At 38.0% G+C, this 23,567-nt stretch overlaps 3 protein-coding genes across 8 annotated transcripts; 2 read left to right on the top strand and 1 right to left on the bottom strand.

Moving 5' to 3' along the window:
* Positions 1 to 244: 244 nt before the first annotated feature.
* Positions 245 to 11,793, top strand: LOC149040890 (uncharacterized). The gene is made up of 20 exons (XM_089180401.1): positions 245 to 583; positions 1,080 to 1,144; positions 1,546 to 1,716; positions 2,408 to 2,614; positions 3,108 to 3,257; positions 3,878 to 4,094; positions 4,476 to 4,553; positions 5,137 to 5,292; positions 5,773 to 5,964; positions 6,301 to 6,448; positions 6,657 to 6,742; positions 6,894 to 6,983; positions 7,402 to 7,494; positions 7,601 to 7,733; positions 8,081 to 8,208; positions 8,491 to 8,688; positions 9,059 to 9,203; positions 9,730 to 9,868; positions 10,356 to 10,584; positions 11,166 to 11,793. The coding sequence occupies exons 1-20, from the start codon at positions 356 to 358 to the stop codon at positions 11,766 to 11,768; spliced, it is 3,456 nt and encodes a 1,151-aa protein (XP_089036527.1). The 5' UTR covers positions 245 to 355; the 3' UTR covers positions 11,769 to 11,793.
* Positions 11,794 to 13,888: 2,095 nt separating this feature from the next.
* On the bottom strand, positions 13,889 to 18,784 carry LOC113678185 (uncharacterized). 5 transcript variants are annotated; one of them, XM_089180399.1, is made up of 6 exons: positions 18,363 to 18,597; positions 17,830 to 17,885; positions 15,980 to 16,139; positions 15,292 to 15,411; positions 14,710 to 14,868; positions 13,889 to 14,222 (listed from the first exon to the last, which is right to left on the bottom strand). In XM_089180399.1, the coding sequence occupies exons 3-6, from the start codon at positions 16,133 to 16,135 to the stop codon at positions 14,169 to 14,171; spliced, it is 489 nt and encodes a 162-aa protein (XP_089036525.1). In that variant the 5' UTR covers positions 16,136 to 16,139; positions 17,830 to 17,885; positions 18,363 to 18,597; the 3' UTR covers positions 13,889 to 14,168. The 5 variants fall into 5 exon arrangements, with proteins under 5 accessions (XP_089036525.1, XP_089036523.1, XP_027050857.2 ...); XM_089180397.1 differs by lacking the exon at positions 17,830 to 17,885 and having other exon boundaries at positions 18,363 to 18,784; XM_027195056.2 differs by lacking the exon at positions 17,830 to 17,885 and having other exon boundaries at positions 15,980 to 16,163; positions 18,363 to 18,582.
* A 444-nt stretch (positions 18,785 to 19,228) lies between these two features.
* Positions 19,229 to 22,958, top strand: LOC113678195 (netrin receptor UNC5D). Of its 2 annotated transcripts, none has more exons than XM_089180374.1 (7): positions 19,229 to 19,470; positions 20,103 to 20,533; positions 20,744 to 20,887; positions 21,116 to 21,286; positions 21,723 to 21,801; positions 22,270 to 22,335; positions 22,789 to 22,958. In XM_089180374.1, exons 1-7 carry the CDS (start codon positions 19,461 to 19,463, stop codon positions 22,848 to 22,850), a joined length of 963 nt encoding a protein of 320 aa, XP_089036500.1. In that variant the 5' UTR covers positions 19,229 to 19,460; the 3' UTR covers positions 22,851 to 22,958. The 2 variants fall into 2 exon arrangements, with proteins under 2 accessions (XP_089036500.1, XP_089036501.1); XM_089180375.1 differs by having other exon boundaries at positions 22,312 to 22,335.
* Positions 22,959 to 23,567: the final 609 nt, after the last annotated feature.

Here is a 23,567-nt window from a genome sequence, read left to right on the forward strand (position 1 = left end):
TTCCGTTGCAATTGCAGATGTGTTTGCTGTTGAACGATACATCAACAGTTATTACCGACAACTGTGAGCGACTGGTGGCAACATTTCACTCTCTTCTCCAAAGACCCACTCCAGAAAATCCGATGGGTAATACATACCATTTGCCATATTTTACTTCTCTAAGGCTGCAGTCATTATTTATCACCTTATGGGGAAAGAGAGGATTTCTGGGGGTATTCGCGCGGTTCTCAGAGGTAATGAAGCGGGATCAGTTATTGCCAACAAAGTATACCCATCCTCCCCTGGCCAAAATAATGAACGGACCTTGCTAATCAATACCTATGATATGAGTAAGCACTAAGTACGTTTATTAACAATGAGATCATGTGACCGTGCCCATTTAATCCAAAATCTTTCAGTTTTATTTCTCAACTCATTGGACCAGCTGTCAGACCAAGATGATGGACGTGCCTTAAGATGGCTTCCAACGAGCTTGCCAAAAAGTGTCCACATTGTGGTGAGCACCCTTCCCAATACAGGAGGGTGCCTTGCTGTACTAAAAACCAAACTAAAACCAGAGAGCAATGCTGACTTTTATCTTGAGGTAATTCTTTTGTCGCTTATTCCTTCTCTGGAACTTTGCATATGAAATGAACTTTTACATAAAATAATTGCATTCCGTGGTAGTAATTATTATATATATGCATTTTTTAAATCAGGGTAGTTAGCTTAAGGTGACTTCAATTATTTTTCTGCGACGCATAGAATAATCTTCAGCCCTGGTGAAGCAGCCAAATATTAGCTAAGTAAACTAGAAAACAACGACAAGTGGAAAAAAAATAAAGAAGGAAAGTTAATGGTCAAGAGTGCAAAAAGAATGATCAATGATAACGTTCAGCGAAAGAAATTCGGCGTCGAAAATTCAAATATACGCAAGCTGTAATCTTGTTCCCTTCGATCCTTGATGGCCAAGCTATCTAGATTTCTCAATGATCATATCATCTTTTATTGTAGTGACTCCATGAATAAGCTTACCATAAATGTTACACAAACCACACCTCATTGTTTTTGGTTTCGCATACTCTTTACTTTTTCCGAAGGTTTCATGCTTGGAATCGAGTGATGCTGAGAGCATTCTAGATATGAGATTAGAAAAAGAGAAAAGGTATGCTTTCACTTTTAAGTGGTTCTTAACCCATCTTTGGAAAGTTTGTTTCTTTCCTAACTTATAGAACAAAACGTATATAGCGCTGACCTTACTCATGGACTAAATGTTTATCACCTCAACTCCGACATCATGGATAATGTTTGAAGTGCTTTGAAGATTCCAAACCTAGTCTGAGAGGTCGATTTCGTTTTTCTACCCGAAATAGATTCATACAGAACCAAAGATGTAGGCGGTGATCATCATTTTTTTGGCAGACTGACAACTTGTTGTCGTATTTCATTTCGTTCAGGTCCATTATACCTTTACCATATTATATAGAAAATGCAATGTAATGTGCATGTACAGACGCACCATAGGTCATCCTCAATGATATCATTGATTGGTATCAAACTTTGAAGGAGACTCACAGCACAGCAAAGATCTCAAGTATTAGAAACCTGCTCCACGCCAACAGCACTTTACATGAAACTAGCTTGTGATACAGCTCTTCGTTGGAAATCGTTCACTGAAAACACTCACAACGAGTTAAGACTGACTGCGACGGAGCTGATCATACGGCTTTTTGAACGGTTCGTGAGTTTAAAATTTTTTTGAAGAAAATAAAACAAAATATTTGTAATATTATAATAAACATATTTGTAATACTCTATCCTCAATCATGGTGAATAACTTGAAATGGAATCTACATTCTCAAACTCATCGGTGTTTGGATATCGGATGAAACACTCTTCCTCGTGTTTGATATATTACTTCACAAACGGAAGGCCCAAGGATCTACTGGGAGCTTGTTCTAGGCCTGCAAGTCAGATTTGCTAGAAGACCGCTCACTTTACAACTTTGAATCAATAACTTGCTTCAATATAGCATGTTTCCTACATTACCATTTTATCTTATAGTTCGAGAGATCATCTTTCTTCGTGCATCATAACAATCATGCGATAACACTCCCATTTATCTCATAAAACTATCCCATTTCCATCAAAAATGTAATAAAACAGCTACTGCGTGATTTTCGTGAAATCCTCTTGAAAAGGGCCCATACAAGTTTACCTCTACATCGAAAGTCCGATAGTTTCTAGATGTATCTTTTTAAGTTCCTCCTTGAGCAGAACGAGTTTGCAAGAGCAATGATTTAAACTTAAAAGTGCCACTTACCATAAACTTATCCTGAAAGGAGATGTGTAAGGCTCCTTGCTACCTCTAATTCTATTGAGAAATGTCCTGTCGCTATCGTTATATATAATTTTTTTTACGTTTCAGCTTGATCACAGAGCATGGGGAAAAGTTTGTCCGTAGGGCTTTAGGTTACATTACAGCTTCTATAACGGGTCTTTCGAAGTCAGAACTTGAAGATATCTTATCATGTGACAATATCGTTCTCGCCGATGAGGTTTTTAAATACCACTTGCCACCAATCAGAAGGCTGCCTCCTCTACTGTTGACTCAACTCCGCAATGACTTAGGTCAGTGGTTTATTACAAAGAAAAGAGAAAAACCAAAGGCAGAACATGAATGTTTACAATGGAATTTGAGTCAAAAAATTTACAATACCAAGTCTTAACTAGTCATGAAAGACAGTTTTCAAGACTAACAGCGCCATAAATGGTCACCAAATAAACTTCAATGGGTAAGAAAATTATTTGGCCCGCCTGCCTTCACTAGGAGATCGACAACCCACCACTCAACATAATAGTAATTGTAATTCCTCTCTTGTAAGTAAAAAACTAATCTAGCGTGCCAAGATGCTTTCCGCTCATTGTAGATTTTGTAACAATTGGAACTTAGTATGGTCAGTGTGGCCAGCTATACAGTATTAAAGTAGTAAAGAAATGACTACCTAAAGCTCGCGCAGCATAGCTTGTAAAAATTTGAAGGGTAAGAAACTGAAGAAACGTATCGCGCTATAATTGTTATTTTCAATAACCATTGTTACTTCTTCTGGTACTTGCGTCCTTGCAAGCGGTTATCTGGTGAAAGTAGCAGCAGACGGTCACGTAGTATACAAGTGGTATCACAGATTGTTTCTGGAGGCAGCAAGAAATTATTTCTTGAGTGATAAGCCCTTTACAGACTCGCTTCACAGGGATTTAGCAAATTACTTCAATGGCAGGTATGCGAAACAATAGGACTCAGACGTTAATGTGTTACCAGCGTGTCCAGTGACGAAATGGTTCAAGTATTCTCATTGTGACACAATCAACAAAAGTAAGTGTTTAGGAAAATCCCTGAACACCGCGCGATTTATATCTGAGAAAAAAGTAAGACGGGCTGACCTGGTTTATGAGTTTAAGACAGCCGTTGCCGTTTTAGTGGTAAATAGAACTAGGTAAGAGCGGAGTAAAAATGCCGAGGTAGTGTACTAAATTCAATTGGCATATTTCAAACCAGATTTCTTGTAATGAGAATAACAAATTTCGCCGTGGTCCTTCTTGAACAGCCAAGCCTATCACCAGTGTCCTATGGCCCGGTAATAATCGGAGGGTCGTAGGTTCGATTCCTGTTGTGAGCACTCGGATTTCTTTTTCGCCGAGTATGCCTTTATCATTCACAGAATAACAATATCTTTCCCATAATCAATGTTCTCAGTAGTGCCTCTTTACATGTAATTAACCCCTTTAAGAATAAAAGCTGAGAAACACTTTAAATAGAAATAGGCAAGGCATTCCATTGATCGTGCTCTGTCTAAGCCACTTAACCCTGGAGGGTGATTCAAGCATTTTCTACGTTAAGGTGGGCGCGGGAAGCCAAGCCATATACAGACAAAGATGGAACAATACGAAGTGCGTTTAGAATGGTGTCAGATCAGCCACTGGTATTAAGTAATGAAGACTCAGAAAGTAGAATGGATTCCGAAGATGAAGAGACTGGACCAAGATACAACTTGCGCAAGCTAAGCGAGTTACCTTACCATTTGATCAGATGTGACATGTGGAATGAATTTTTGGAGGTCTGTTGCCCATTAGTATCACTTATATTTCCAAATCACGCTTTTATTTCCATACAAACTTTTTTCATTTTTCATATATGATGAATCGAAAGAAGCAATTCATGCAAACCTGAGGTTTGCAGAACATAGGAGACCCTCGTAATTATATGTTTCTCAAAGAAAGGTCACACTTGACAATACCTAGGTTATTGCCGTTCTTATTTATTACCTTGCCAGTAAATAAGGGCTCTATCTGCTATAATTCTAACAATTTGCTTTTCTTTTTTGACAATTCTACCAAACTCATGGCTACAAACCTTTGCATTAACGACCAGGTAATGCTGATTAATCAACACTCTTAAGAATAGTGACGCAATCTAAGGGATTGTTATTATCTTCAAGATTGTATGTCAGATTCCATGGCTGATGGCAAAATGTAAGGCCGGCAAAGCATTCGAACTGACCCTTGAACTCTCTGAGGTAGGTTTTCCTGAAAGGAAAAGCTGGTAACTCTCGCTTTTAGATTTCTGAATTGTTAAATTCCTCCGATTTTAGAGATACTTAGGCGTGAAATCAGTGATTTTTAATGAATTTTATACCGTGAATGGTTTGACCAATCACGACCGACTTACGCCACTTGTGTCTTACAGCTAATAACATAAAGGCAAAACTGACCAATCAGTTTATACGAACCGGACGTAGAACGTTCGTCTGACAAGGACTATTTACTTGACTCTAATGATGACTTCCGCTCAGGTTGTCGAACGGTAGTCACCACTACCGACAAATGTCCGTCTCGGGACTACGCTCACCCGGACGATCAGACTATACCATCACGAATTTTATACCATTGCTTTAGTTATATTCGATATGACTTCGGCCTCTGTTCGTTAATTTCAGCCGCTCCTCTTGGGACAATACAATACTCTGTATTCAAAGCAATACCTGTTTTGATGTTGTTACTGAGCTGCTTATTAAGTCTAAGTGGTCAGTGGTCTACTAGATTATCGCGTTTGCATTGACGTCATCTTTGAACATTTTTCTTTACATCCCTCATTTCCAGGCCTCTTTGAAGTGCAGCAATGACAAGTCAGTCATGATAGAGGACGTATACAGTTGCATTCGAGCCAATGCTCAACAGCTGAGTCAGTTCCCCGAGCTTGTACCACAGCTTTGCCTCAATGAACCTGATATTTCATATTGTGCTACTATGGCCAAGGTTAGATACACCACTATTTACATGCTTTATAGTAGAATTCTACGCTCAGCAACAGTGCTGTTGGTTGTACAAGATGTACAACCACAAAAGAAAAAAGCTGACAGCAGAAGATGGCCGGCGTTGGAATATCATATAGATATGATTAAAACGAGATGTTTTCTAAAGATCCCGGCAATTTCTGTATTATTGGATTAATGTCGGTATCTTAATCACTGCGCATTCACCCTTTTCCTAACCTGAAATTGATGAACCTTAGCTTGTAAACAGTTTATCATCTCTTGGTTATCAGTTGGCTGTTGTCAGGTCAGGGGAGGTGTAGGTGCACAATTGCTTAGATACTGACATAGATCGGTGCCATCTGTAATTAGAGGGGCCCAAAGTTAAATGGCGACCATCAAATAAAAATTGAGCGGTCCGGGATATTTTCAAAAAATTTGAAATTTTCCTTTGTTTTTGATTGATTTTCTCCTCTTAACCAAGACTTATTTGGAAACAGCCAACAAAGCTGAAGGCGCCAAGATCACTCTTTGGAGAGATTTAACGAAGATGGAGTCTCGTAAGATCAACGTAGCATCATTTAAGCATCCAGCTGGAGTCAAGAAATGTGTTTTCTCAAAAGGCTGCAAATATCTGGCCACGTACGCTACAGATGGTGTGTTGCGTGTATTTATGGTTAGTATCGAGTTTGAATTTAGGGCTTGATCCGAGCATGAGGTATAAATATGACAACAAAAGATCAATAATGTAATAGTTAAATGCTATGATACTGTGTAAATGGAAATAATGTAAAGCGATCCAACAGATTTTCGCTGTAAAACTTTCTGCAGGGTTCCTCCTTTCCCCTATGAAACTCATGTATAGCCTAAACAGCTTCGTTTTGGTAAATTGTTTCCAGTTTGAAAGATTTATTCATAAAGGATGTCGTTTTTAACCTACTTTCATAAGAGATTTCCTTTGCTTTGGTTTGATGTAAATCATGGACAAGCCTTTTACATCCTTTCTGTTTAGGTCGCGAGTGGCTATACCGTCATGACAAAGCATTGTGAATGTCAGGTGATATCATTTCCCGCCAGCATAGACCAGTGCCACTGGGTTGCAATTGCTGGTTCACACTCTATTGTCCGTTACGGCCTGGGCACTGGTGGCCAACATGAAGGTATAGTATTTACAACTCTTACCTACTCTTACATGATACTGCCCCAATACCTCGCGTTACGCTTTTTTGCCGCGTGAAGACTAGCATCAAGACTATAGAAAACTCAATTTTAGCAATTTCTACACTCCAACGTTTATATATTGATTTTAATATTCATTTAGTCGTCGACATGTGCATAATTGATTTTATCTAAAATTATTTTAACTAGGAACAACTCTACAGGAGATAAACGTTGACTGCCAAATTGACGATAAAGCGAGCATTGTCAGTACCAAGAAAGGCAAGGCTTGGGAGGTAAAATGACTGAGAAGATATTGACAGGGATCGATGTACGCTCGTTATTCTTCCCCGTAATCGTTATGTTTTTTGTTTTTTACAATTTTCAAAATAGATATTTTTTTAACTCAGTCGTTCATAAAACTGAATAACTATGTCTTTATGGTAGATATTTCTGGCAACATCACATGGAAAACTACGTTCCTATAGCACGTCACCTTCCTCTAATGGACAGCCTGTTATGAAAGAGGAACTCCCGGTGAGTATTAACGAGCCTTCGTTTGAATGTTTTGGTGGATTTCAAAAGATAGAAAAATGGATCGAGCTCTTATACGTTTATCTCACTCAAACACAATGCTTGAGGAGAAATGTTATCGTAAACGACTATTTCTATTAAGGATTATCACAAAACATATATTCTCTTGAAAAAATATCCGAAAAAACAGTCTGGTAGGACTAGCAAAGTAAGTTTGGTTATCATTAGTCAAACCCGCCCTCTGAGCTATTTTAAATGATCTTCTAAGACGCTTGTAAAAAAATTTCAAAAGGGTTTATACCTCTAGCTATTAGTTTCAACATCCATTGGTTTCTTTAAAAACCGCCGCTTAGGTTATACATATTTATCATAGCTGGCCCTTCAAGTAATAACGTAAACGTTTGTCTCTAATTTTTTGCAGAGGAGGCCAAAGGTTCTAACGATTTCTCCTGACGGTAACTCATTAGCTTTTGGATCAGACAAAATGTATTTGTGGAGCCCGAAAACTCATAAGGTTCGCTATGACTTCAGTCTCGCAATTCTTGAATTAAAAGCGGAAAAAGAACGCTTCAGTCCTTTTTTTAAATGAGCATGAATGTATTTTCTTTTATTTCGACAAGGATGTGAGAGTCTTCGAAACTGGTAAGAAGACTGCTCCTAAAATGGATGGTGCTACCATAAGTTTTTCGAGGAAGGGTGCAAAATTAGGAGCAGTGTTGTCAAATGGAACCTACATATGGAATATTCAAAGTGGTGAGTGGTGTCGCTTATTATCATATATCATAAAGTGATTGGAACGGTTAAAAGGAAAACGGCAAGAAGAGACTGGTAAGGGGAAAAACAATCAACCTGAAGTGATACCCGAAGGAAAGGGGACGTAACTGGGATTTTTCAGAGGAGAAAAGAGGAGGGTGTGGGAGGGGGGTGGGGTAGGAGGAGTCAAACCTTGTCACAACCGGTCTACCTACTCTATTGTCTTGATGTTATCTATGATGTGTTTCTCTTAAAGTTAAAGGTCTCCAGATTTGAGCTTTTTCGCCATCTCTATATAAGTGCATTGTGATCAAAAATAATTATGTAAGTTCCTAGTATTATAAAAGCTTACTTGTATTACAGCAAACTCCTGAAAACACTCGCCATGAACTGTTTGGGTGTCGAGTTTGTCGTGTTTTCTCCAGACTTCGGCCACATTGCTACTCAGGACCTCAAAGACAAGGAACATCTCCAGGTATGATTCACCTGGAAATACTGACTCTTCTGTGGCCATCGTTGACAGGAAGAGATAAGATCTTCTAGCATTTTTCTATTCATCTTTACATTCTGTCAAAATTTAAACCTAGTGATTGCTTTGCTCACCATGTTGGTCCTTTTAGCCATGTTGTAGAGCATGGAAGCGCGGAATCCGAGGTCCAAGGTTCGATTTCTCTCAGGGAATCAGATTTTCTTCTTTGTTCTAGCTATACACTTGTCAGGATATAAAACATTTTACCATGTTTAATTCTCACTGAAGGTATTATGCATGGCACCCAAACCGTATGATAAAAGTCCGGAGTGGGAAAAACTGACTGGCCACTCGGATGAAATTCGAACATGCTGTATCGGGAACAGAGAAAGCGGTCATCCCTTGATTGCAACAGCCTCAGATGACAGCACCGTTCAGCTGTGGGATACAAGAAACATGCCCTCGCCCAGAGTAGTCAAATTACCGGTAAGTCTAACAGCTTAACCGAGTCGGTTGCCCACAAGTAAAAATTAGGTTGTCAACAATGCAAGTTGAAATAAAGTAGTATACGTAGGTTTTAATAAATGAGAACATATGTACTTCCTCAATTCTACGATTTGAAGCTTTATGCAGCGAATGAGATGAAACGATCAGAGTAACTGAGAAAAGCAACGACATGGGTCATATTGTTTGCCAAAAGATATATATTATTGTAATATAAAGTCAACTCTAGTTTTACATATAATAAACATAATCGCCTCTTTAATTGACACCGGTGAAGGTTTTTGTTGTTAGACAAGTCTAAGTGTTTCTGACCGGTATGTTTGAAATCCTTATCTGATTTTGCCTTCTTCAGAATCACAACAGTCCCGTTCAAGAGTGTACGTTTTCCAATGACAATAGATTAGCAGTAAGTTGTTCCTTGACTGAGACATGGGTTTGGCAGGCACAGTCACCTGTACACCGACTGCATCGGTCACACCCTGCCTCTGGCAACGGAGGTAAAACTGCAATTGCTATGTGGTTCCCTTTTCCCCTTAATCAAAACTATAACAGCATTCTTCAACGTGATTGATTATCACCAGCCTCATTTAAGTACTAATAGGACAGTGCAGGCGTCATGCTCTTAACTGGGCAGCCAAAACACCTCATGCCAGTGTAAGTGGATAGTAAGCGTCATGAGCGTTCGCTGTTCTCGTGCATTTCGCCGAGTTATCTTTTTTATAAACTTGTAACTGACATCTAGTTTCTTTTTTCAAATTTTACATAGTTTGATTAATGTCCGATTAACTAAGTCCGATTTTGCCAACCACTCGCATTATGAAAATACTGGACATTTGTTTAATAGGGATGTGGAAGTGATAAAAATGTTTCACTTAAACCTTACTGTGCTGAGCACCTTTAGGTGAAGTTTTTTCCAAAGGATTTACCTGCATCACTTGGCTTCTTAATTTCTTTTCATGCGTTGTATTATACCACCTGTAATAACGACCCATGGTATTCTCTCTTGCAAAACTGTCCTTGCAGTCAGTGGCACTTGCCCCTGTTTCTCTGAAGACACCTCATTCGTATCAGTGTTTGTTGAGACTGGCGTGGATGTGTGGCATCTGAAGTCAGGAGTTGACCCTCATGGATCTGACAGGAGTCTTCTTATGGGAGCCCACAGGTGATCTATGCTTTTTTTCGCGATGGACAGCTGAATGACTGGGTTAGCTGATTATCGGTCAGCTGATTGATTAAATGATCAGACGATTGGCTAATTAACTGATTTGTAGGTCGACATACTTAAATGATGACGAGCTAAACGATTAGTAGACTGTAGCATTGGAGACTGATAGATTAAAGGACGGACTATCGAGCCAACGGTCATACCTACGGACATATAACGGACTGGCTGACTGACTGACTGACTATCTGTCTTTCTGTCTGACTAACTAACCGACTGGCAGACTGACCGACCGACTGGCTCCTCTATCTGACAAACATACATGACTACCTTACAAAGTAACGTAACTGATCTTGGGTCTGACTGAAAAAACTGGCCGTCTGACTGACAGACAGAGACCCACGACTGCTTTAGTGACCCCTCGACTGACTACACAGTTAGCAGACTGAGTAAGTGATTGAATAATTCTTTTTGCATTTTATATCAGAACTCTCACTTTTCTAACTGTTCGACACCTCTTCACTAAATTCACATCTGATGGCTTGTACACCTGCCTGTTCACGGAGAGTGAGCCAGAAACTGTGAGACTCTATCTCGCTATCAATAAATACAGTTTAGAGAAATGGGAAAAACATGAGCTCAAAGATCCACCGCCAAAGGATCTGAATGAAAGGGAAGCATTTGAACAGAGATTTTCGGTGGACAGTGGAAATCAGGTAATTTATGTTTGTGATTGTTGGAATGTTCGTGAAAATTTAAGGGATATTTTAGACAGTCATACATTTGAACATAGTAGGCTTTGGCGTCTAATAATGTTCTTGATCATGTTAGACTAGATTATCAGCGCCACACATTATTTCGGACATAAGAGATGCAACAAGGGAAGATGCCACATTTCGGCAATCCTTTCACTCTCTGTCAAGGCTCTTAATGCTTATTTCTTTGTTGTAGTTTTAACCTGCAATTAAAAATGGGTTGATCAGGAATAGCAGTGTTACTTCCAACCAGGGTGTCTGTTAATCTAGCCTTCACTGATAATCTTAGAAGCAAAAGACAACATTAATTATTGCAATCTGGACCGAAATGTCACAGCATAAACTTAGACCTTTCTCTTAGAATGAAACAAGCTAATATTTTCCTTAACCTCTTTTTCCCCGTGGAATCTCCGGGTCTCTTAATAATCCCTTGTTTCTCCACACTAGTTTCTGAGAAGGCATATAATTGTTGCGGTTCTGGCTCCAAGTAAAATTGAGTAGATTAATCGCAGCAATATTGTCTCCTTAAATTTTATAAACAGATCACAGAAGCAGCCATTTCAAACACATGTGGCAGACTTGTGGCTATAAGTGTACCAAGACAAAGTAATTCTCAGGATTGGATGAAAGGACCTGCTGAGGTTCACTTGTGGGACCTAAACAACCACACTAACTGGAAAGTCCAAATATCCTTACATCCCACCATCATTCGCCGGGTGAAAGCTGGTTGCGAATACCTGGTGACATTTGTTCAGTGTCGTAACGATGTAACTGCTTCTCAAAAAGTTAGGAGCGACAGGACAAAGAGGAGATCTTCCTACAGTGTTTCGTCCGTCGCTGATGAAGGTATTTTTCACGTCATAGATAGAGAAGGATTGACGGTTCAGACATTTCAGATTCCTGGGCAATTTTCTGGCTTGAGCGTGGTTAATGGTGAATCTTGTCTGCGAAAGATATCAGAGGAACTTTTGACTTACAGTTTACAAGAGGGTGTTGGTAAAGCGCAAGAGGTCAGGTCTAATAAAGTAATAGGAACCTTCACAGTCAACAACACAGAAATAACTGCCGTGAACATCTCGTCAAAGGGAAAATCTGCTGTTGTGGGCTGCGCAAATGGAAATGTGCACATTATCGAGATGATTTAGAGGAATATACAACACCTTCAACCTATTTGTTTTTCAACTAATCCAACACCATTGTTTTCTCGTATTTCATTGCGCAATATACACTAAACTAACTTTTAACAATTATTTGCCGAAGTAGAGGTAAATAGTGGTGGATACTTTCCGAGGTGCGAATAACTGTTTTGGTATAAACCATACAGGAACCAAAACAATCAGTACATTTCTGTCAAATAGCAAAAAATTATTGGAAATTAATGATTGACGCGCGAGACTGTCTCTTTGGCTGCTCGGAGGTGAATAGTACTTGCTAATCTCTTCCGAAACAGCCAATCATCGCGCTGGAATAACACTACTCACCTGTGTGGTAATTACTAAAAAAAACTAATTGAGAGTGGGTTAGCGTGGACTGCTGCGCCTCGTGAGTTCCCCCAATCATATTTACTCAATGTCTTTTAGATATCCTCAGTGTTGAAGAGGGAAAGGGGATTCATTCAAATTGAATAGCTCTCGCCAAACTCTATGAGAGCCGGGCCTACATTGAGAGTATAGGATGTGTAAAGATGAACACTAAAATATTTCTGCCGTTTAACCGACGGGTTATTAGCAGTTGACCTTGCGGCTTTGTATTAACATAATGATTTCCACCGTCCACTGTACTGACACGCGCACAAACCTCCAAAGATAACATAAAAAGGCCTCCATTCGAATGGCAAAAATGCTATGAAATCTACAAAACTTAAAGAGTAGAATACATCGAGTCAAATTAAAGTGTAGGAATGTAAGGGCTGATCATGAGTTTTTTATCTTTTTTTTGGCCAATTTTATGGACCAAGCTTAATGCTGCATTGAAATCTGTCAGCATTTTATGGGCAGTCAATTAAAAGCATAAAATGTCCAACTGTTGAAAGTTTTCTTGTTTGACCTTTGTTTGACAACTCTCTTCTATCACACATGGTTTGATGCTACTCTGGTTTACAGATTTAATGAATGTAACCGAAGAAGTTACAATTCATAGACCCAACGTTTCGACATTCCTGTCTAGTGCCTTCATCAGGGGTGAAGGCACTAGACAGGAGTGTCGAAACGTTGGGTCTATGAATTGTAACTTCTTAGGTTGCATTCATTAAATCTGTAAACCAGAGTAACATCAAACCATGTCTGATTGTCCACCTGGTTGTCGTGTGAACTTTAATATAACACTCTTCAATGTTTTTCTTCCCTTTTCTTTTTTGCTCGTTAGTTTTTTTGTTATTTGTTATTTTCTATTTAATTTACTCTTTCATGTTATCTATACGAATTAGTTTTACGGCTAAACCCCAGTACCTCGAATTGCCATGGGAAATTGAAATTATTGCGAGTTATGAGGGCTTTGAACAAAAAGACCAGAAACACACGATTAAAGAGGTTTTGTGCTTATACAAGTTTCACTGGAAGATTTCTAGAAATTTAAGAGAATAACAACGACAAAACAAAACAAAACAAAAACGTAAGAAAACCACAAAAAAGTAGATGCTCTTCAGAATGTTTATAGCGCTTAATCTCATTTACCATTTGTTGAAAAATCTATTTACATGATTGATTTGAAAAATAGTTTTCCGATGCAAAATGTTATTGCTCATTAGTCTGCAAAAATTAAAATCGACTTCGAGTTATCGAGAGTAAATTTTCAAAGAAAAGTACCTGAGTTAGCGGGGGTTTTAAGTCAACGAGGTTTTGAGTTATAGGGGTTAAAATTACATTAAATGTATGAGGCAAATCTAAGGGAAATCAGTTTTGCTTCTAGTTAGTGGGGAATTCGAGTTACCGAGGGCTCGAGTTATCGGGGTTCAACTTATCTTAATTTTTATTCCAACCAATTTTTATTTTTCTATATTTGACAGAGTACATGTTTCCAGTTTTGAAACTCGAAAGGTGCTGAGCCAAGAAGACGTGGACTCGCTCTCGTGACGTGAGCAATTTCAGAATGAAAACTTTAAAAATAATCGTGAACTTTTCCCATGAAACCATAGTAACCATTGCCTCCGGGTATCTGTACATTCAAGTTAACCTCCCCCTCCCCCCCCCCCACCCTTCCTTCCCCCTGTAAGTAATGAATGAAACTTGAACTCGGGAGAGTATAGATAAACAGTATACGCAGCACGTTATAAACTGATATTGTACTTCGTTCAAATCAATCCAATATTTACATGTTTACAGGGCGGATAAGCGTAGTGCGGACGATTAAGACTTCTTCTGTCGTCTGGGCCGTCAACATACGGCTTCACACATGTGTCAACGACCCTGAACAGGCTCGGTCCGAACCACCACCTCAGGCGACTAATGTAATGCGTTCAATCACAGCAGCTCGCGCCGTCTCGAAGTAAACGTCACGCGCACATCCCGTGCTTCCGCGCCACTCCAATAGAACTTCTGTTCCTCTCTTTACTCGGGATTGTTGCCATGCTCCACCGCTGGTTTCGTCTCAAACAAAGGAGTCTGCAGAGGAAAAATTCTTTTCTAAAATTTAAAAATTTTTGTCGATGAGAAACCTAATCTTGTTAAGATGGCAAGATAGGTGAAAGATAAAGTGGAAAGTAATTTTATGATACCAACGTTAAACTGCAGAATCTCACTAATATCACTATCCTTTGATTGAAAAGCTGAGTTGACATTGCTCCCTTTTAACTCATTTCTCAGCAAGATGTAGCAAGGTATATTTGAAATTGTTATTGTTGTTTGAACATTTTTCAGACTCGAGCGCTTTCAATTCAATGCTAGCTATAAGTTTGTTATAGGAAGCTTTTTTTGTCGAATTACCACTTATTCATTACAGCACATAATACCCTAACTCATTTTTGTTATTTTAAATAGATAAAACTGTACCACTAAAAAAAGGTTATAATTTAATTCACTGCTTGATTCTTAATAGAATAATTATGTACGTTATCATTTCATTATTGTTTTTGAATGTTTCACTACTCACCGAAGGTAGGTTTATCTCCAACTGCTCCGTTTCGAGGAGAAGCTCATCCCTTTCGCTGGTCAGCTTTACACTTATCTTCAGCGAGGCTACGCTACCATGCGGAAGGGTGTAAGTTAACTTCTCTGGCAGTGTAAACTGGTCGATCTTTTTTCTTTCGATCTGAGTCAGCATATGCAAAAACAAGTGAAAGTTAAGCAAAATGATATTCTCCGACAACGGCCAAACCTCATGTAAAGGATAACCCACGAAGTTAACTAGTATTGATCGCATAATCTGCAGGAATAGCATACAGATTCCATTGAAACTCTAACCCTACAAAAGCTTAATAAGTACATAGATGCAAATAACCCTACATTTATTTGTTCTTAAATTGCAATTAAAACCTCGAAATTGATTCTTGCTATTCATCTTTTAACTAAATGTGCCGCAGATCTAATTAAAAGCTAAATAGCAAGAATCAATTTTGAGCTTAGTAACCTAATATTTAAGGTGGCTGTCTAACTGTCTTTCACGTAAGTTGTAACTGACCACGCTGAAATGAAGCTTACACAATCCAACCCCTTGTTTTTCCTTGATTCTTACCCGTTTAACTGCTTCAAAATCACCCGTTTTTAACACGGCGATAATCAACCACGCTTCCTTTTCTTTCAAACAGAATTTATCGACATGGACCCTCATCATGCCAAGTCGAGATTGCTCTTCCTGAAAACAAACCACGATATCACTTTGTTGTTATTTCTTTCAGTTCTTTTAACCCAGATGCGACTTAAATTTAAATTCTCCTCAAATTTATGCTTAGTACAAAGACCAAGTCATGAGAATCGATAAATGTAACTCGAGAAGAACGGTTATTTCCATGTAACGCTGAATTTCCAAATTAATTTACATACAACCGTGAAAAAGTCAAAAGCTATAATAACCTTTTCAGGTCTGAGAGCAATGTTGTGCTCTTTATTCATTATCTCCAAAAAAGAAGAGCAAAAAGAAACAAAGGCAAACAAACAAAACAAAACTGGACAGATACAGGAAAACTTGCCACCGCTTTTTGGGTAGACTTAAAGTTGAATTTCATATCAGTTCAAGTGTTGTACACTTTCTTAGAGAAGATTCAGCCATGCACAAGAGTTCTTTACTGACAACAAAGTTATGTTTGGCTAAAGTATCTGATCGAATTTGATCGATAAGTTCTTAATAATTAGAGAGTAGTGACTGATGGTTCCGCATTTCTTCTGAAAAGGCAACAGAACAAGACGTTTTTTTTTACAGATACCTGTAGGAAGGCTTGTCTGCCCTTGTCTCCACCTTTGGTTAGATAGAGGCAAAGCTGGCTCTTTTGTCCGGGCTGTACAAAGCTGTATACATCCATGAAGTAGTCATCCTCACAACCCAAGCATGTTCTTTTAGCGACTGGCTCGTCTTCCCCCATTTCTCTGTTAGAGGAAGGAAGGAAAATCCTTTAATAAGAAAAAATCGCAGACGCTCTTTTAAACAAGGTAGAGCTAAGGATTAACCGCTAATTTAGGCCGCATTAAATGAAATAATTGTAAACTATTTGTGTTAATAATGCGCACCCTTACTTAGCCATGTTGGATCACTTGGACAAGGAATCCCGAACCGACCTGGACCCAGTGCAAGGAAGGAAACTGGGAAAGAGGGGGGGAGTGAAGGTGATCCGCGTCTCCTTTCTCCCGTCCTTTTAAAATAGTTGATGAAGAACTTCCCGTAAAAATTACCTACAACATAAGGTAATGGGGAGTATCTGCCTGTTTGGAACATAGAAAAGCCAAGCAGTTTTGAATTTGAATGAGCTACAATGTAAGAGATTAGAATAACCAAACCCCAGATGAAACTTGAAAGATCGACCATACATCACCACAAATCGCTGTGTTTGAGATGAAATTCAGACAGGCTAGTCTCAAGCGTGATATCAACTTTCTTCGAATCTCATCATTAGCAAATTTAGGTAGCATAAACCGAGTGATAAACAGATTTACTGACCTTAAACGTTTTTGTGATGATTTGGTTTTGTCTCGATCTTTTTTGATTTCGCTGGCTCACAGTTAAGTTGTTCGGGGAATCCCCGAACACTAATCTTTGCTCTCATACGTCAAACCGTTTTTCATCTATTTTTATCTTACTTCTGTCATTCCCTTTTATCTATTTTTTTTTTTTTTTGTGACCTTTCACGTGTTTTTAGTTACATGGGCCACGAAAAGGGGTTTTCCCTTTTGTGTTTTGATAACTCGGTACTCTCGATTTACTGTTCGGTGAAGTGGAACCCGAAGAGATTTGGCGCAAAATCTCGATAATTGTTTCGTCTCTATCACTGACGTATCGTGAAGCTCATAAAGCATACAACTGGAAAAACATTGAAAAACAAAAAAAAAAAAAAACAGAACAGAAGGTCAGAAATTTAACACATTTAGCACATTTTCGAGGCTTAAAATTTCGTGACGGCGGCTTAACAATCGGTGATATGCGCGTGACATTGAAATACACATCACTGATTTCAATAAAGCCCCCGCGATGTTTAAGCTTGTATGTGACAAATTAGAGATTCGTTTTCGTTTTCTGTACTTCCATTCGATTTTACGATTTCTAGACAGCAAAATGCACTGTACGACAGACGTAGCGCGTTAAGATACAAAATGCCTTATCACAGGCGAAAGATCTTGGTCGATTGCAGGCAGCAGTGAATAGCGCAGGATAAGTTAAGAAAATTAGAGTATAAGTAATCACCTGTTACTACAATGGGAGTGAAGGCCCGCCATTAATTCACAAAATGACTGACAGTGGAAATCCCTAATCAAAGCTTTGTTATAGAAGATGTTAATTGATCGGCCTGTAAATTAGACTCTCGCTCTCTTTCGACGATTTACTTTCTCTCCTATAAAGGAGAGCTGACTGTTATTCTATAACACTGCGATTCTTTCCTCTTAGCAGAGGTACAGGTGAATAAAATAAGATCCAGGTTTTTTTTTATAGTTTTACCCTAGGCCGGCTTTGTCGAGGGTAATACCTTTGAGTTCCTATACGTGTCAACGCGTTTATTATTTTTCAGTCAGAAAATTAGTGCAATGCCGAAAAGTAACTAAATTTACATGATATAAATTCTCCTACCCTCTCTCGCATCGTGTTCAAACTTGTACCTTTAATTCGTCGCTCTCCGTCCATTTCTTGCCAAAAGAGGGGATTTGTCATTAGTGACCACTAAAAAGGGGTTTTCCATTTTTGTTTATAATTACATAGCACTTTCGATTTCCTGTTCTAGATGTGAACTCTCGAACTATGCTCTTAAAATACCGTCACAAGGGCAAAAGTCTTTAAAGATTTCTCATTTGATCTACGTTTTAACGACCGAGCTTTTAGAGCTATTTAAACTGCGTGATTTAATAAAGTATTATCTGTCTGTTTAAAAGAAATCCTTTTAAAATGCGAAGCTACGCGTGGACTCAATCCGGCATCAGGAGAGCACTTAGAGATGGATAATACAGCTGGCATCGAATCCAAATCGGTTTCGATAGATACAAGCTAAAATCAGTCCTCACCTTATATTTAATTGGGTTGTTAACAAAGGCTGCGCTTTCATGCACCCTCAGAAAACATATTATTTGATACATTAGATATTGTCTTAAAGAACCTAAAGAACCTACCGTTCAACGAAAGGAGCTTCCTCTTGGTGAAAACTTTCAGAACAAGTCTTTAGATCTCTGTCTGTCACTTCAATACCGTGGTTATTCTCTTGATGCCATATAAATTCTCTCCCCCTTTCTTCACAACTTATCAGAGTGGACAAATCGCTTTGAACTGATAGATAGTCTGAGGCGAATGCTAACTCCTTTACCTTCGTAAGATTTAAAACAAAGCGAGTCACTCTCTACCGTCTTACCGCCTTACCAAACATATGCCTGATTTTTATTTTTATTTTTTTTAGAATCACGTGACTATTTGTCAATCAAGGACAGCTTTTGTTGAACGTATGGGAAAATAAGTTTCATTTTCTAATTTGATTACTATTCTTAAGAATTTCTATCCTTCTTTTTTCTAACCGGATGGGCTCGTAACAGGGTAACAGCAGGAATGGGGAAATCGAAACTTTATCAGCTTTAACATCTAAGGGGAATCCCCGACGGATTTGCATAACAGACCGTTATCAATATTGATATCCGCTGAAAGTGCTTGATAAGCGCATTTTTGTTTGGGAGGGAAAATTCCCTCCGACAAACAAAAGACGAAAAAATTTCGAGGTCTTTTTAAAGATTTTGTCGAAACACCAAGGTAATCCGGGTTTAAACTTTCAAAATAATGTGTCTTATAGAGTCAATGATCCAGAACCTATATTATTCTGTCATTTGCTTTGAACATGTGTAAACATTCGAGAACAGTTCTTTTGAAACTGCAAACCAAATAGATGGGTCTAGACAAGCAAGTATTGTATTGTTTGGTGACAACCAAAGGACAAATGCGTGTGGTGCGTAGGTGTTAGCTGAAACGAAGGGAAAAACCCCTTTTCAATTTCGATCCTTTCAGATGGTAATATCAGATGTTTCCGTCAAAGCACTTGATATTTTAGTTTCTGATCTAACAATGAGTACCTGTCAAAACGAAATTGAATTTGATCTTCCTGTTGTCAGCCATATACATATATATATAAATACGGATGCGCGGAGAAATCTTTGCAGTACTTGAATATCGCAGACGATCGAAACAATTGACTGCCACTCTGCGGAGTTAAAACAAAGTTGTGCTCTATGGGAAATGGTAGGATTAAAACCTTTTTTCTTTTATTTTCCTAGGATGCACAATTTATATGAGTATGGAATTAAGAACTTGATATCAAGCTATTTCGACCGTGGAAAACAAATCTAGAACTGTTTTATGAGTGCATGTATTATTGTTCCACGTATTTGATCATAAGTCGATGAAAACTGAAGGAAAAAAGGAGAATATGATGGGCCAGATAGCAAAAATTCACTCAGAATAAAAGGAAAGACCGGAAGTACAACTCAGAGGAAATCAAACTAGAACCCACACGGTCCGCCAAAATATTGCCACAACCATCATTTTACTTTACCCAATAATTCTTGATTGGAGATAGCGATGAAAGATTTTTAAACGCTTAAACTGTCGAAGATGTTTTACTAGAATATGCTATTTTTTTAATGAACCACTCGTGTTGGCGGATTTGAAATATCGAACGGAAGTGACCTCATTATGTGAGCATCATCCAAAGTTCAATTAAGCGGGCCTCAGCAGAAGTCGTTACGCCTTCATAACATGTGGATGAATTTAAGGATAAATATGGACAAAAAAGAGAAAAGAAAAGAAAAATCCTATGAAAAAGAGCCCCACATTGAACACTTATAGATTCGTCAAACATTTTGGTTTAACAGAATCAGAAAATACTGAGGTTTGGAAATCACCAGTGTACCAAGTCAGTAGCATATACAGAGCCTCGAAAGACAACAATGCTCCTCTCGTCGTTGTGATCCAGCACAGTTGTCTAGTAGCACTTGGACACGGATGGAAAATTTTTGTCCAATGTCGAACCACATCAAGTCACCAAGAAAGAAAGACAACAAACACGAGCGATTGGAGAGAAGTCACCGATGTTATTCCAGATGCCAAAGTAGAACAGAAGCATAACGACGTTGTTGTGACTCTTCCCCAACTAAACGAGGACATTGAAATTTCAGCTTTTGGAATTCCAGGAACAGTTGACCAGAAACGAATGAAAATGGCAATCTTTGGGAAAAAGCCAACCCAAGGAAGGGACTGGAAATTAAAGGTCTATCTCATAGACGACTCGACCACAGCTTTTGAGGTAAGACCGGTTGTTATTGTATTTGGTATACTTTCTCAGACTCGAGCTTGAGGTCTAAATTTCAGTCGATCTTTTTTCTAAAACAAACGCACTCCCTCATTATTATTATTATTATTATTATTATTATTATTATTTTTTGGGATTATTTTCTTCACTTTAGAAACAAAATATTGTAATTTAGCTTAATAGTTCTTCCTTTCTATCAAATAGAACGTCTGCGACAAAGAGGAGAGTTTAGGAAACAACTTGTTAACAACCCTCGCCGGTTTATTTGTGTCAAACAGTAATGAAGAAATCAGAATTGAAATCAACCCCATTGAACCTGGATGGAAAGTCAAAGGAAACAAAGTTCAGGTATACACATTACTCGTTTTGCAACACCAATTTGTAGCCCGACGACCTAAAGTTGAGCTTTACTCCCGATACACTTGTTGAAAAACGAGGTGATACAAATTCTCTTTTTCCTCGATCTCCACTGAGATTGAACATCGCAGAATACGGAAAGTGTTCACCTTTAGCTAAGGCTCTCCCGTGGAACATTTTGTCCTGACGTTGACTTTTTTTATCTTGTTTGAAATACAGACGATTACAGCAAAAGATGCCTGGCACTCGCTTGAAAATTCTAAAGGTTTTCCTCATTGCCAAATCATCATCGAACACGTCAACAAATCGAAGCAAGCATTCTTTTGTGGAATAACAGCATCGCATGGAAGAGATCAGGCTAACACAGAACTAGTGGCATATTTTGAACATGTAGGTCTATGATATGGGAATTTGCATGCATTTTTGACGATGCAGGCGAAGGTTGTTGAAGAGAGAGCGAGGCAAAAGGCGCGATAAGTGTTCGAAGCTCGAGCCCTCCGAGATTAGAATAAATAAAGGTTTTCTTTCAGTAATTTTCTTGTCACTTCGTACGAATACAAATTACACAAATCGATACCACTCCATAAAATGTTTAGCTGCAAGAATGTGAAAAAAACCCAAAGGCTTCGATGAAATGCGTTTAAAAAGGAACATTTTACCGGGTACATAACTTAGCAACTTCGAAAAGATTTTGCTATGAAAGAGGAAAGATTCCGTTCTAGGCTAAGATGGCTTAGATGGCACATATGTAAAATGGAGATTTTCAAGAAACTTAAAAACATTTATTAAAGTAAGCATGCTTATTTATCATATTTCTGTCGTACAGGAGAGAAAAAGAGGAGAACTCAACCAACCATCTAAAGAGCTTCAGACACTGAACAACACCACCCGATATGCGAGAAATGGTACGACGCTTTATTTCTGTTCTTTTCTATTAGAAAAAAAAACAACAACAATAACGACAACGATAACAATAACATCGCCAACAGCACTGAGTACAAGGATATGATTAAAAACTATATCACTCCAAGAAATATTTGCGAGCCATAACCTGTTAAGGCGAAACCTTCACTGACAATTTGAGTTCTGTCTAGTGAACAAGGCATTTGGAAAAGTTATTGAACAGAAGTTGGGTTACATACTTAGTTAGATTACCAATTCTTTACTTATCAAAGTCAGGTACTTAGGACGATTCACAGCTCAGCTAAAGGTTGAATAAAATTTTTATTAGCCGCCAATGTATTCTTATGTATAATCTTGAAAATTATGTGACAGATAAAACGGAAAAAAAAAAGTTGAAAAAAGTCTACCAGTTGCAAGTAGGCTAATATATTGCTAGCGCTAATTATTTTAAAACTTGAATTACATTATAGAGATAAACACCTTAATCTTCATGATTGCTCTTCTGACCCTAGGATGCAAACGCACCCGTTTAAAAGGTAAGAGGTTTGTTATTCCGTTCTATGCTATTCCCCTGACGATAATGATAGTGCACCTGCTGACTTAAAACAAATAAAGCAAGCAGATATTATTTTCTCATTATACAACTGGCGATGGACGATGTTTCATCCGAAACATGTTTTGTCTTCATTAAAAAATATAGGAAAAATGAACTTCCAAAGCATCGTGTGGTTCATCAAAGCGATAAATATATATATATATATATATATATATATATATATATATATATATATATGTTTTTTTTTTGTTTTGTTTTGTTTTGTTTTGGGTTTTTTTTGTCTTGTTTTTGTTTTTGTTGTGGGGAAAAAGTTTGAATAAGATTAGACCAATGGCTGAAGAGTGGTTCCCAACCCGTGTTTAGTTAAGTTCTATAAGGTTACCTTTTTGTAAAGTTACCTAAATTTTGCCATCAATTTATTTTTTGTTTACAGGATCAGCCCAATACGCCACTATTTGTAACGAAGAAAAGCGAGCCTTAGTCTGGTCTCATTGAACACATCTTCCAGGATAACTCACTCATAACAGAAAAAATGGCCGATTATCGATTACCATATAAAAATTTGGGAAACAAACACAAAATAAATCTTTTTCACAACTTGCATTAGTAAAAGTAATAGGTGTATGTTGTAGTTTTCGGTTTAAAATAATGTCACTGCTATTTTTTTTTAAATGAGAAATATCATATGAATAACTTATTACCAATGAATAGCGCTTGGAATAACTTAGGAAAAAAATATGATAGAATGACGTCATGTTCAGATAACTATTGCCACCAAGAGAAATTTACTACCTATTAGGAAGTCCTTAAAACCCAAAAAGTTAGTTTTTCTCTTTTGGCATTGTAAGTTTTTGAGGTTGGTTGATAAAAAACAGAAAATTTTGGCTGAGTCATTTTAAGTCGAAAGAATACTTAACTAAAAGCAAACAGCCTGAAAAAAACCATCAGTCATGGATAGGAAATTGATCAAAAATTTTAATTTTTATGGTTAACTCATCAGAGACCAAATAACATCTAAAGGAAACGCTCTAAGCCAGACTGAAACTTAAGTTGACAGAGCATTAACACTCTCACAAATATTTGGTTCGTGCAAACAAAATTGAAAATATGTCTATGGTCGTCTCACATAAAAGGAAGGAACTTTGATGAATTAATATTTTGAAGAGCAATCTATATCGTTTTCGGAATAATATTAAACGACAGTTAAAATAT

Source organism: Pocillopora damicornis, chromosome 8, assembly GCF_964200805.1.
Source record: "Pocillopora damicornis chromosome 8, jaPocDami1.2, whole genome shotgun sequence".
Taxonomy (NCBI): domain Eukaryota; kingdom Metazoa; phylum Cnidaria; class Anthozoa; order Scleractinia; family Pocilloporidae; genus Pocillopora; species Pocillopora damicornis.